Genomic DNA, 14,777 nt, shown 5'->3' with positions numbered 1-14,777 from the left:
CCTATGACACAGGGTCAAAGTATCGTTTTATATGCACTTTGTGATCACACAAGAAAAACACGAGTCTGGTGTTTTTCTTCCTTGCCTTCGCGCTCCACAGGAAGGCAGAAAAAAAAAAGACATAATACTGTTTTCAACCAGCTCTCTGTGTGTTTTTTCAGATATTTGGGGGTCAACAGGTTTGCAGACCTAAACAAAGTCTGCTGATAATGAAGCAAACTGCTTTAAAAAGAGGGCATTGAGATACTGATCTTGGCTGCCTCGCTCAACATGCAGCGTTGTCACAGCAACAGAGGTGTCTACATCTACTTCTTAAAGGGCAGAAATAACCTTTTAAGACTCAGCAGCTCCACTTTGTGCGCTCAAATGCATCATTGATTTGATACAATGATGTAGAGATATATAAAAAAATCACCTTAAAGTTACTCTGGAATGTTTTTTTGTTTTTTTGTGGTCAGGGATTTTGGGGGAGCACTTTCTCCTAAAAGTGATCAAAAGTGAAATTTTTTCAGCATGATTATATAGGCAGAAATGAAGAAGTAAACTATCAATTTACAGCAGACTGGTTGACGTGAAAGAAGATAGATGTGCTGGAAAACATCTAAGCAATAGTTACCTTCAAAGGCAACTGGGCAGCCAACATCACTTTGCATCAAAACAACGTCTCAAATCAAGATCAGTTTTCTAATTAGCACTTTTTACAAACTTCAAAATTACAGTTTCAGTTGTGTGAAGACAGATTCACAATATCTCGGAATATCCAGCAAACTCCATCATTGGATTAAATTACTACCAGTGAAGCGCTAGCTCAATACTGGAAGCAGGTGGATGTGACTGGAAGGTGGTGACTTTCCAACATGAAGAGCCACAAAACAATCTCTTTTATCCAAAGACTGACAGGAATCCAAATGAAAGTCCAAGGATGTACAACAGACGACCACAAAATCAAACATTTATGCCAGTGAAAATGTTTTAGTCATTATTGCTTCTATCCAGTATTTTTTCTTCTACCTAATCCCTCAGGAGACCTTTCACAAGCTTAAAACTGGATTACTCCAACGATAATAAATCTTCGAGTGCATCCAGACTTTAGCTTTTACAAGCCATTATCATGCATTTGAGTCAGGACAAATGTTGTAACAGGATATCACATGATGGGTAGTTAAGCAAGCTGAGCATCAGCTGGTGGAGTTTTCGCAGTTCATTATGTGTGTTAGTAAAAGCTTTTATTGTGCACTTTACAAGGAAGAACTATAATACAAGCATTTCATGTAAAATTAAAATTAAAATTTAATTTCCCCTTCTGCACTATTATTACTCAAAAGACGGCCTCTTTCCTGCTAGACAATACAGCCATCTATGTCAAAAAGCACAATGGTTCATTCTTGAGGCCACAATCTCAGTAACTGCAAGAAAAATAATAAAAATAAAGGTCCTGCTTATTTCCCAAGTTTAAACATTTACTCCCAATTCCCAACTTACTTTAAACATAATAGAGACCTATCATGGACTGACCGCTCAGAACAGAAAGAAACATTACCTGCTATAAATTAATAACAAGATTACAAATCTTCTTTTAAGCAAACTATTAAGCTTGTTTTGTTAAGTTATGCTTCAATTAGAGCATTTGTTGAAACAAATTTAAATAATACGACTAACTTGACTACATTTTATTGCTAGCTTTGCGTGGCTGAATGTTGATGAGTGTTGCGTTTACTTTCTTTTATTATGTTTTAAAACTTTTCATTATCTTTTATGTTTCATGTAACCAAAACCCCCAACAAGTAAAAGGTACTGCAATATTTGTTCATACCAAACATGAGTCTCAAATAAATTAATAAACTAGAATTTAACTAGGGACTATTTTAAACTATCAAAACCTAATAAGGGTTGAAAAATGATGTAGTGTTGTGCACCATTATCTGCAGAACCCCCTTTATATCCTCGCTTACTTAAAAGTTATAGAAAGTGCTGGAAGCGGTTTCTTGTACACAACAAAGCAAAAACTGACACAGACTCACAAACCTATAGGTGAGGCAGCAAGGTCAAGATAAATCTTTAGAGGAAACATCTTACCCAGTTTTCTATGCACAATTTAAATGCTGTTTGCGTAAACGTTCAACCAACATTTACTCAGTGGGATGAGCAAAGTCTGACATGCGTTGTGATTTTTCATGCTGTTAAAGAAAAGTAGGAACAAAAAGAATAAATAATTTTCTTTTCAGCAGTGACTAAACACAATGATGGATTTATTAGCATGCTTGACTTCAATAACTTAATACAACCAGCAAAATAATAAAAGACAAGTTGAATCAAGTTCTGCCCTTGAGAGATAAGGTCAATTTCCCGTTTAAAGTTGGCGTTTTATTAATATATTCTGAGAAAAGCTTTGCTGTGTCAGTCGACCTTTGGATCAGATTTCATTGTTCCTCTGGTTTATAAATGAGGCTTTTTGATTGTCAAAGCACTTTTCAAATGAAACCAACTGCAAAATGTAAGAGCTGAAATGTTTCATTGATAGAACTGACAATGCAGATGTTTAAAAAGAAAACTAGTGTTTGTATAAAGAGCTGCAGACTGGCTAAAAAGGTGAATAAAATCTTTCAAAACTGATTCAGTTTGAAATAAAAGTTAATTCAACTTCAAAAGCATGAAGTTATTGATTCACTTAAGTATGATGGATTGGTGTTTATTGTGTTTTCGAACACCCTGTAGAACGTTTCTCCCCCGTCCTACAGAAAGGATGTGATCTCTCACCGTCAGTAAGGGTGGAAATTGCTCTCCCTCTATGTAGGTCAGCTCTTCTCTCACCTCGCTCACAGAGAATAGAGATATGATGAACAGGCGACTCATCGGCTCTCTGCACAACATGTTCGACCCTCAGCAATCATACACCAAACTCAAACAGAATCACAAAGACGGGACACGATTTCATAGTCTGAATAATAGCTGACGATTCACATTAAGCAAAACAAAACAACATGCTGCCTTATGTGCAAAAACAAACCTGTGAACATCAATTGAACCCAATGGACTCTGTGGGTTTTTTTTGTTTTTTTTGTTTTTTTTTTGGGAACCCAATATGCAGGAAACATAAAAACAACATGTTTGTGTTCATCTGAGTTGTATTTGTCTAAGCCTTAATAAAATTTCTTCAAAGATTCCTGTGCTGCCATACTGATGCTGTGATGTTGAACCCTAATCCCATTTTAGACATAATTTAGTTTGTGCCGTCTGTGAAATGCTTCTCTTCAAAGCTGCTGGTGCAAGTGAATTCTTGGAATAAGTGACAACAATGCTGGAACTGTTAAGCTCCCTTCACTTGCTTTTACTTTGAACTGCCATTCCTTCGATTTTAACCTTGTCAACAATAATTTTCAGGGGTGTGTGTCGCTCTGCAGGGATAGAAACATTCTCTTAAATCTCCCCATGCAGATTGCCTGGTTTGTCTTTAGGGTTGAGAGTTCAAAGTTCAAGGCCGGAGCAACCCTGTGACTCTACCTAATGATATCTCTTTAAGCTGTAAAAAGAAGATTTTATTTACTGACCATCATTAGTTTTCCAAAGCAATGTCAACTCTATCTAATAATGACGTTAAGCTCTCAGAAAGGAAATTAAGCTGCAGATGTTAAAAGTTCAAGTGATTGTAATGTAAAGATTAGAGTATCACAGCACATAGTTGTCAGTACCGGTGCTCTCATGATCTCATGACTTGAATAAATAACAGCACTGATTTCATGAGGAATGGAGCAGTATGTCTGATGGACCCGACCTCAACATCACCCAACAGCTGTGGTCGTCACTAAGTTGGAGTTAATCAGAGTTTGAGCCCAATATGGGGGAAAAAGTCCTCAACATCCACAGGTGGTCCACAGACCAGACACAGAAAACTCACACCTCAGCACATCTCAGCCAAATTATTAAATTATCTAACGTCTGCTGATAATGACCTCATCATTTAAGTCGGGTGACTTTAAGCAAGTAAGCAACACATGTTGTGTCTGGATGTGTTTATTTAGTCTTTTTGGAAGACTTGGACAGGATTCTTTCTCAAGAGGGAAGTATGAGCATATTGAGTACGCCACTGTGGTAAAGTTGTTAACATGAAGATAACACTTTCAGTGATTAAACATGTCGAAGCTTCTGCCCTGGCAAGTTTACATTCTTACAAAAACACTGTGTGAGAACATTTAGAAATATATTTCAAGATGGATTCTGAGATTCCAACAAAGCCTATCCCTGCCTTCGTCGGCAGGTTGGTTCGTCCTGCAAAGTCAGAATTGCTGCCCTGGAGTAGTCTGGAGCAGAAGGTGAGTGCACTGAATTTAACTGCACCCTAAATGAATGGAGAACAGCTTATAATACGTTTGTTTGAAATGTTGTACAATTCTGATTAACATAATTATTAGACTCTTTGGTGCAACTGTCCAAGCTGAAGTCATCAGTACCAGCCAATGTTTGTGAAAAAGATGTCAGACTCGATATATTTCTATAAATAACGTTCTGTTTTCTGTTTTTCTTATTCTGAATTAAAGACTTTTGTCTCGTGTTTGCTGTGAATATAAATGATAAAGCCTATAAATCCCTGTGAAGCGTTCTGTTGAAATTCCATGGCGTCACACTGAATAAACTGTTAAACTTGACTTTAAAAAATTTGAAGTTGTCTCAGTTTTGGCTGAGATGTGTCGTGCTCATATTTTTTCAGTGATAGACGACCAAAACACAGGCAGAAAGCAGGTAAAGTAAAGTCGAGAACAGATGCTCTGTGAAAGGCAACTGACAGGAAATACAGATGGAAGAAAGTGAGGAGAATCAAGAACATGGCAGACAACAGAGCAATGATGAGGGACAATAGGAGAATCCATCAAGGAGTGAACTAAAATGGAAGCCTAAATACTGGGATAATTATTACTGCAGCAAGGAGCAGGTGAGCATAAAATCTGAATGTGCTGCAGCTGTTAGGGAACATAAACAGCAGCAGAAACTGAGAGGCGTTTTTTTAGCTTTAAAATATTTTCAGCAGCATTAATACCCATTTAAGTAAAAAGTTAATGATAATTACAAAAAGGATGATTCTTGCAGTCATAGATGGCTCACATTCTATTTGAGTTTTGTATAAGGAACAGGTGTGTTCTGAAAAGGATAATAATTTCTTTACTGTGATTAAATATTAAAGAAACATTCTACTGAGCCTAATTAGAGTAGCGAGCATCCCAGTCACATATTTTCTTATATAACACTAATGAATGTGACATGGAACTGAGCAGATTTTTGTTTCTTCAGTTCAAACCGACTCAGTTTCACTGAACCCAGTTAGCAATATATGCTTGTAAACAAGATTACATAGATGATTGTCTATCAGTGGTGAGTGCTAATGTGTTTCTCTTGGGATCAGGATGAAGTCATCCTGTAAGAACAATCCCTGATATTGGCAGGATCAGGTGCTTCGGTATTGATTTTTGAACAGTTTTGTTCCTCATTTATGGGTTAACATTTCTATGTTATAATGAGCCGTCTCTATAGTCATGTCACTATAGGCTCAGGCTGCTGGAGAACTACCTGACTGATAGGTGCCATCATTAACTTCAAGCATTACCTTTGTATTTAGCTTTATTTGTTTCCTGGAGGGGGCCCATTGCTGTCAACCGGCTTTGTTTTTCTTTCTATGCAATGAGCACAACTAAGTTATTTCTATTCTGTTCTGTTCTTTATTTCTCCAAAAGTGTTTCTATCCCAGTGTTTCTAGGATCAGCAATGTTTCTTTTGTGTCCTGACACATTAGATGCTTTTCCATTGAACATAAAATTGTGCAGTCTGACATTTTGAATATAAATTTGCTTAACCGAAATACGGCAACTTTGAAAAAAGTTGTTTTTTGCTAAAATGTTTTGCAGTTAGGAAGAAATGGCTTTTTGGTTTTTATTGACATTGATTTATTTTGCAAAACTGCAATTGATCACACCAATCATGTGATCAATAACCAGATGTTTCTACTGGCAGAAAAGACAACAATAAGTGGTAGGAGGTTAATGGCGTGTCATGCTTTTAACGAGTTTCCAAATGAACAAATTCACATGGGATTTTAATTGCACTTCTTATTTAATGTAAACATAGCAATTGCAACATTAAGTTTTTCAACATTAGCGGAATATCAACAAAGTTCTGCAATGACTTTGTGATGGAAACACAACTACTGATAGAACTATGCTGCCATTATTTATCTGTATGCCTTTTGTTTGTTTTTAAAGTCCTTTTGGCCCTGTGGTTCAGTGGATAGTTGTGTTTTTTCCTTAACAAACCCATTATCAGATTTAAATGTTTATATTCTCATTGTTTGGGACTGAATATTATTTAAATTAATTTGACTTAAATAACAGCTTAAGATGTCATTTTGTCTTATATGAACTTCTCTATGAAATTCTGCTATACCAGAAAGCAACTTTACAAAAACACAAACATACAATCTTTCTTTGACATCTGGAAGACATTTTTCTGCCATTTCTGTATCTATTCAAGCATCCCTCACATTAGTGACGTTAGAAGAAGGAACAACACATGTGAAAACTGCTGAGTGTTAAATTCCAGCTGAGGATTTTTCTCTAAAGCCTAAAGCTAAAGCAACAAAAATTCAGAAAAATGTGAAAGAATCCTTGCCAAGTCTGTTAACTAATGCCAAACCATTTGGCATTTCTCTTAAAAAGCAAAAAAAGCATAAAATGAAATGCAAAATGTTCCAGAAATGGCATGCAATTTATCTACAATGCCATGACAACATGTTACACCATTACAGTAAACTGCCTGATGCAGCCCTCAGTAAATTATCATACATGATTCATCTCCAAATTTTGTGCTGTGAAAGAGAAACTCTAATAGTTTCAAGAAGAAGAGATGAACATAAATATTAGTGGGGGCCCAATCCTTCAGACATGAACCCATTGGTCCTCTTCCTGCAGCTGGAAGACTTTTCTTTAAATTTCCCAATTCTCATCACATTCACAGATTTTTATTTCTTTTTTTTACCCTTTTTTCATTTTGTTAAATATTCTGGCCATAGAAAGGAACATTTTCTTGGACCATAAACTAACATTTCAGAGGACAGTCTGTTTCTGAAAGTTTCTAAAATCTTAAGACATCAGAATACAAACTGTGGTCCAACATGTGTTTTCAGTACTAGATCTGACAAAGCTCAAGTGGATAATGGTGCTTTTAAAAATGCTATGAAAAAGCAGGTTGAAAGGGAAGCTTCTGCGTATGTTAATAACGTCAGACTCTCCATGCACATCACATACACAAAGCAGAAAATTGGGTTCATGTTTTCACTACAAAAAAAAGAAATCTAACACATGGTTGGATATTTTGTGCCTTCAAAGAAAGAAATATAACACGTTCCTGCTAATGCATTTAGGCTTCCTGGATAAATACATTTCCCTGCAGCTGCTGATGGTGAGCAGACATATTCATTCCAACCCCGGCTGAAGTCTGAAGGCGAATACATCTTGTTTGGCCATTGCTGCTGTGAACCTCAGTGATAACAGAGAGAACATTAGTTTCAGGGAAGCTCCTGTTTTCCTGTATTGATTTTTCCCACAGGATACAAGAGATGAGAAGCCAGTCCTAATTGGAGTTTCTTAGTGGAGGTTCTTGAATAGTTATTCATTTTCTGACACTTCACTGTCTATATTCTACAATTTCTATTCAGGTCATTTTTGCCCAGGAAGGAAAACATGTTTAGAATGATGCAGCTTCACGTGATATTTTAAGGACAAGAAATGATACATTTCTGCAGTTTTTCCCCACAGAAAATTTCTGGAAGAATCACTTTTGATGAAGGTTTATTCTATATAATAGCAAAAGCCAAAACTCAATTGTTTAGTTTTTATTTAAGCTGGTTACCAAGCATCAAGATGTGCTTGTGTAAGACGACAATAGAACTGAAAAAGGTCTAGTTGTGATACATAAATCAGTATAAAATCATCTTATGCTGGTGCAGTGCATCAAACAAAGAAAATACTCATCAATGGGCTCTTTGCACGTCAGCTTCCGTGTTTGGGGAAAAGCGGTTTGGTTACTTCCGGTCTATTAAAAATTAGTCATTAGTTAATTATTATTAGTTTGTAGCATTAGTATTAGTATCATTAGTTTGTCATTAAAAATGGGATCAGCACTCTGAAGACACACATTTGTTATTAAATGCATTTTGTTAAATGTCATCAAATACTGCTGTAATAATTATGTAACGCCTCATTTTACAGCTTTGTAAATAAATATGACAACTTTCCATTAAGTAAAGTCAAGCAGGATATTCTCCATAGAGTGTTGATGTCAACAATTAGATGCAGCATCCAGAATCAATTATTATGTAAAAAGTAGCAAAACAGAGTTTGAAAACTCAAATGGAGAGAAACAAGTAGGATAAATAAGAAAATTAAAAAGCACCTGGCCACTCACTTTTCTTCATTCAGGTACTTTCTCTTGCCATACTCCATTCACATCTTATTGGCAATTATTGCTGCCATTAACTCTGTTTTCTCTCAGCTTTGATTCCATAAAAGCTTTGCCTCGACTAGGGATTCTGTGTTTAGTCGCTTATCTTTACAGGACATACTGATCCATTGCTTACCATGAACCTTGTGTACTTTTTGTTTTTTGGGTCTCTGTGCATTTGTGTTTAGCTTTGTTGTCTTCTTAATGGAGGCTTATGCCAAACCTTTGTTGTCATTTACTTTGCAAAGTTAGTTTTTTTCTTTGCTATAGAAAAAAGTGCTTCTTTGTTTAGATGCTTCTTTTTCCTAGTTATAGGCAAAGAGGCAGCTGTTGCTGCAAATAATGTTATGTACCCCCTGTGATTCTCAATTTCAGTGAAATTACTCCTAGTTGAGTGCTTCTGGGTTTAGCTGCTTGCCCTTCCCAGAGAGAGTCCTTGACTGAACTATTGCCTACACAAACTGTGTACCTTCTTTGTTTAGTATTCCCATAAAAGGTGCTTGTGGTATGCTTTTTTTTAGTTTCCTTTCTTTCCTGGACTGGGTTGTTGATGTATAGATTTACCTTGTGTGCAGTCTTTATTTCTCTATCTCATATAAACTACTTCTGGTACAGCGTGTTTGTATTTGACCATCTCTTTTCACTTAGCAATGCCATTGATAGACGTTGTTGTTATTAAATATGTAATACTTCTTTTCACCATAAATAGTACTCATGTCTGTTCCCAGCTTTCTTACGAACAAGGTTTTTAACCCTTATTTCCGTTTAATGTGAAATACCACGAGGCATTATTTTCTTTTTGTTGTTGACCCAAAGGGAACAACAGCAAAATGCTGTATTTAACTTTGAACAAAACCTCTCAGTTAGTCTCTTTTGTTTTACTTTTCTTCTATTGCTATGAATGTTCAAACCTTTTCTACCACTGCATCTAAAGTTTGTAAAGAATAAAGCTTATTGTACATTCCACCTCAAGTTTTTGTTGTTTTTGTTGTATTTTTTGTTTGGTTTAATGTTTTAACTTTCAAATTGATCCCAGAATATTCCAGTGAAATGCAGGAATTATTAAAGCACCTGTGGATCTGATGTCATTAACAACTCAGTCTTTTTCAAATGCTAATCTTATTATAATTTCTAACCAGTTTATGAATGAAACAATAATATTCTAATACGTTTGTGCAATCGCTGATAAACAGTCTCTGAGTGGGAAATGACAAACTCCCACTTAACGACAATATAAATGATTGCATGCGCTCTTCTTCACTGAATTTTATACATTCAACCACATATGAGACTATTGGCTGCATGAAACTATAAAAGCATTCATGAGAAGAGATTATTTAACTAAAGACGATGAGGGAGAAAAACCGACAGTAATTAATTTTCTTTATTTTCTATCTTAATGATTACAGAAATGAAACAATAAGAAGCTGTGAGGATGCTTTGCATATCAATTTTAGGCAGTTATTGCAGATAATGGAAATGACGTGCAGCCCTGATCAGCCATTGTGAAAGAGCAAGTGTCAATCTGAATTGGCAGCTCGCTCGAGTGGAACGGCTTTTGATAAAGCCTCCAGGAGCGAGGAGCTGATTGGATCTTCTGGAACACTGGTGACGGTTTGGCATCACTCCTGGTTGGTGTTTCTGAGGAAACCTTGAAATCCATTAATCTGTAACAGTATTACGATTCAGCTCAGATGAGGGGAGGACTGCAAGGGACTTTTTATTGGCACACAAGGCCACCAGCACCATGGTGGTCAGTCAGAGAGAGACATATTTTAGAAGGACAATAGTCTCTTTTCACACTTGGACAGCCACAGGCAACAAAAAAGCCCAAATTCAATTACACAGATAGGATCTCCACGCACATATAGGGACACAAACCCTAAAATCGAACACTGTCAAATGATGGACACAAACATATGCGCACTGAGCTGCAAGAGACGACATAAAAATACACATGAACAGATGAGAGGACTTTAAACGCCTGCTACCCCTTCTACTCCCATGAAAAATCAATTTCCAACTTGGAACTTGTTGAGAAAAGACACTAATCGGCCTTCAGATAAGGCCTTGTTTGTCCCTGATAAGGCAAACAGCCTCAACACATCTCCCATAAAGTTAGATTTGCCAGATTTGCCTTTGGGGTTCTGGGAGTGAGGTTGGCTCAGGGATGAGGTGGTGGAGGATGGGCAAAATATCTCTGAACAAGTCAAATTCAGTGGTAAAGGAAGAGTACATTTTGTTATAAAATAGACCACTGTACAATCATTACATATCAGAGGGACCAGATGACTCAGTGGTAGAAGTAACTGTCCAAGGTCTAATTCCCGACCACGAGTCCTTTACTGCCTGTCCTTCCCTTCTCTTATTCCTGTGAAGCTACTAATGAATAAAGGCCACCGCTGTCAAAAAATACCCTAATAAACAGTAATAAATAACAATGATCACAAATAAAATCAAACAACTGAAGCCTGCAGCTATGGTTCACAACTGTGAAAAAATGTGATTCTCAAGCTGTGAACTTTAAGGATATTGGTGTGTGAGGATACATTAATGGATCAGGGTTTTATCAGTGACAATGAAGGCATCTATTGTGATAAAGAGATGAGGCGGAAGGAAAAGTTCTCAATTTGGTGGATCATCTCATCCCAATGACAAAATGCAGGCAAGGAAACTACCAATTTAATGAGTAAAAGACAAATATCTAAACTTACATCAATGATGGTCCACTGTTCCACTACAATGGCATCATACGTTGGTGCAGCAGCGTTTGGCTCACCCTCGCTCGCCTCTTGGAAGATGAAGACGCTTTCCACTGTTTTAGGCAGTAGATCTGGGGAGAACGTAAAAACAAAATCCAGAAGTTAGGACCATTTTTGGAGCATTGCAAACTCATACAATATGCAAGAACACAATGTAGAACAAAAAAAAGGTATCGCTTTAAGGATGTTAAATCAGAAATGGACATGTTGTGAACCTCTTGATCAAAAACTGTGCAGATTTTTGAGCTTGACAGCAACACAGAGACTAATTAAAGCTCAGGATCAAGGTGAATTCGGTAGTGGATAGGATTTAAAGAAACGCGCTGCTCTATGTCCTGAGGATCAAGAGTGAAAACCTCTTTTTCTGAAATGATGAACAGATTTAACTGGTAAAATACAGTCACAGATTACATGAAGTCAGTCTATGTTGGATAGATGAAAAATCAGTTAATAATGCCTACATTAATCACCTGGAAAAAAACCTTTAAATATAGAAAGTCATTGTTGAAAGAAGGTCTTGCTTCATAGCTGCTGCAAATCATGTAATAAGAAGGTTCTTCAGTCAGATTAGATCAAAAATGAAATAAATCTTAGATGTAAAACTTGTAGAAGCTTAATTAGAGTGGAAAACTCTGGGTTTGGTGGTACTGTTATGCTAATGGGATCACTTTCTTGAATAAGAACAAGAAATCTGCTTAATGTGAAGATGGATGGAGCTTAATAAAGGGGAAAACTGGAAGGAAACCAGTCAGGTGGAAAAAACTCTTCCGACAGGACATTGATTCTGAATGTACAAGCACGGCTACATATAGAAAAATGGACAACTTAACCTAAAGCTGTGCAGCTTTTAGCAATTGACATGGTGGCTAATTACAGCTCAGGTTCAAGGTGAACCCTGCAGGGGAAATGATTTAAAAGAAGTGCTGCTGTGCGTCTGAGTGATCAGGACAGAAAAGATATCCTTGGAGAAATTTAAGTGATATTAGCCACAGATCTAATGAAGCCAGTCCATAAGGGATAAACCTTTGTGACACCTGAATTCTTCACCTTTAAAAAGCCCAAAATGAGGTTAGCAGCACTGACATTGATGCTGAATTGTTTGCTGCTGACCAAATAGATTTTCAAAGCGTCTCTGTTCTGATGGAGCCTAACAATCACAGGATTGGCGACCAGGACAGAAACGCCACTGCAGCCCCTCTGAAACCTCTCTTGTTATTCATATGATGCACAGGCTCAGATGTGCACGCTCACACACAAAGCATGGGCCGAGGTCCGGTCCTCCCAGCTGGCCTGAGTGCTTTCTCATTACAGCCACGCCATTTACACACTAATACAGTTTGCCAGAGCCTGGGAACCAACACGAGACACTCCACATTTCATTACCGAGCCTTAATAATAGAGGGATGAGAGGTGGCTAGAGAGGCTGAGAAGACAGGGAAGGAAGACAGAGGGAGAAGCAGAGTGCAGGATGACAGACTCTTTTATTTCCTTCCCTCCCTGAAAACCCATTTAGGACCTGGGCACGCTCAATTGAAGACATCTCTCAGACGTCCACTGGCTCCCTCAAACACAGACATTGTCCGTGTTCACCTCCTCCTGCACTCTTTGTGTCTTTTCTCTCCAACTTCTTCTTCCCGATCTAAGCTGTCTGGCAGATTTAGTAAAGCGACCGTTTTGGGAAGTTGTCAGGCGATGAGGATCGGTGTTGGTTCCTTGCCAATGCAACAGGGATCACTCAGGTGAGATCAGCACACGGGTCCTGTCTCGCTGCTTAGCCTTGTCTCTGGTGATAATGCACACAGACTCTGAGACGTGGGGGTGGGGGTGTGGGGGGTGTGGGGGTAGGAGAAGATGGGAACCGGTTGCTGGGGGCATACAGTCTGTCAGGGGAATCCACCGGGTGCGTGCACAAATAAACATTATCTCGCGCCTATTGACTTGTGAGCTGAGCTGAGCAGCCGGCGGGCCGACTGAGAATAAATTGTTTACACTTTCAAAAACCACCATGTGCTCTAGTAAAACTGTTCTCCATCCCCGGTGACTCACATGCTCAAGGTCGCAGGGCGAGGCATGCAAATGTGTCGGAGCTGTTGGACTTGTTGGAAAGGCAGCAGCAGAGAGTGGACTGCTGTGGAGTGGCAAGGTGACAGCAGCTGACACATGGCATCAGAAATCAGCAGCCACAGATGTGCTGACACATGCAGACTCTTTGGATCCTAAAGGGCTAAATTTAGGTGGTGTTGGAAGAGTCATGGGAATGTGTGTGTCCCAAATATCTCACCAACATGTAAGCAGAATCTTTAAGCAGGTATTGAACACACCTCTCATTAAGCTCACATTTGTATTAGAATTGTTTTTATAGGTCTGACAAAATATTCTAATCCTAAATGTCACGTTTTCATTAGCATTAAGTGGAAAATCCTCATAACTGGCAGAAATAAAGGCTTGAAAATGTCAGACTGTGTGTAACTGATCTATATAATGTGTTTTTCTTCAGGGATTAAGAAAAAGCATGAAGAAAACTTTTAATAGTATTCTAATTTATTGAATATGACTGCACATTGATTTCAGGTCCACAGCCTCATAAAGTTAATCCACTAAATTTATGCACATTTTAGTGGCAAAAATCCTCTAAGTCCTTCATTTAAAATAGTTGAAATTGTTGTTTTCACTGATGTAGTCCCTCACTTTTTAAATGTTTCTTTGTGTGCATGGGTGAGCAGGCGTGAGTGTGTAGGGGTGTACAGTCCGTTGCAAAAGTACTCAGACTTTTTTAGCTTTTCACATCTGTCAAATTGCACCTGCAAACTGTGACACATTTTGGGTGGAGTTTATGTGATTAGACCAGCTCAAAGGAAGGAAGAAGGAAAAAAATGCACTCTGTTCACAGTTTTTACAAATAGAAATGAAAATGTGGTGTAAATTGCTATTTACATAGATCTATAGTTGATGTAGGAGAAGCAGGACTACACCACAAATCTGACAATTCCTAAAGAGTTGCAAGTAAAAAGCCATGGTTGGAAAAAAACTATAAGTTTACCACTTTCAAATCCAATTGAAAATGTTGCCTTTAAAAATGTTAGGTTGAGCAAATCAGCAAAGAAAGATACGGATAAAAACTACAGCTGGGGGAGTTGCATCCCAAAAGACTTGCAGCTGTAATTGCAGCACAAAAAGCAGAAGGGTGTTACTAATGTATTTCTAAAATAAAAAAATAAAACTATGTATCTTATGTCTTCATAATTTTGGACAATCTTTTGTTCTTCCGTCACATTAATTCCTATCAAAATACATAATCGTTTATGATTGAATTGTGATTGAAGATAAAGAGGTTCAGGATCTAGAAATACTTCTGCAAAGTGCTGCACACAGTCTTGTAAATGCATATATGCCATCTTATATTTAACATCCAATAATCCGCCCTCTCATTAATGCAGGAGCGCTCAGACTAATAAATGTGTCATCAAATTTTCTGATGAGTCAGGAATTTTAAGTTTGCTGCCGAGGGACGGCCACCTGTAGGCATACCTG

General features: G+C 37.7%; 1 protein-coding gene across 4 annotated transcripts in view; it reads right to left on the bottom strand.

Annotated features, from left to right (window-relative positions):
• LOC122830627 (raftlin-like) overlaps positions 1 to 14,777 on the bottom strand; it is a 192,332-nt gene that overhangs the window by 21,502 nt on the left and 156,053 nt on the right. For all 4 annotated transcript variants that reach the window (XM_044116136.1, XM_044116137.1, XM_044116134.1 and 1 more), the window contains exon 7: positions 11,199 to 11,317. In XM_044116136.1, the coding sequence (XP_043972071.1) occupies positions 11,199 to 11,317 (119 nt within the window). The remainder of the gene's footprint in view (positions 1 to 11,198; positions 11,318 to 14,777) is intronic.

This window comes from Gambusia affinis, linkage group LG05 (assembly GCF_019740435.1).
Source record: "Gambusia affinis linkage group LG05, SWU_Gaff_1.0, whole genome shotgun sequence".
NCBI lineage: Eukaryota > Metazoa > Chordata > Actinopteri > Cyprinodontiformes > Poeciliidae > Gambusia > Gambusia affinis.
Note: the sequence above shows the minus strand (reverse complement) of the source record. Positions and strands in the feature narration are given on the sequence as shown.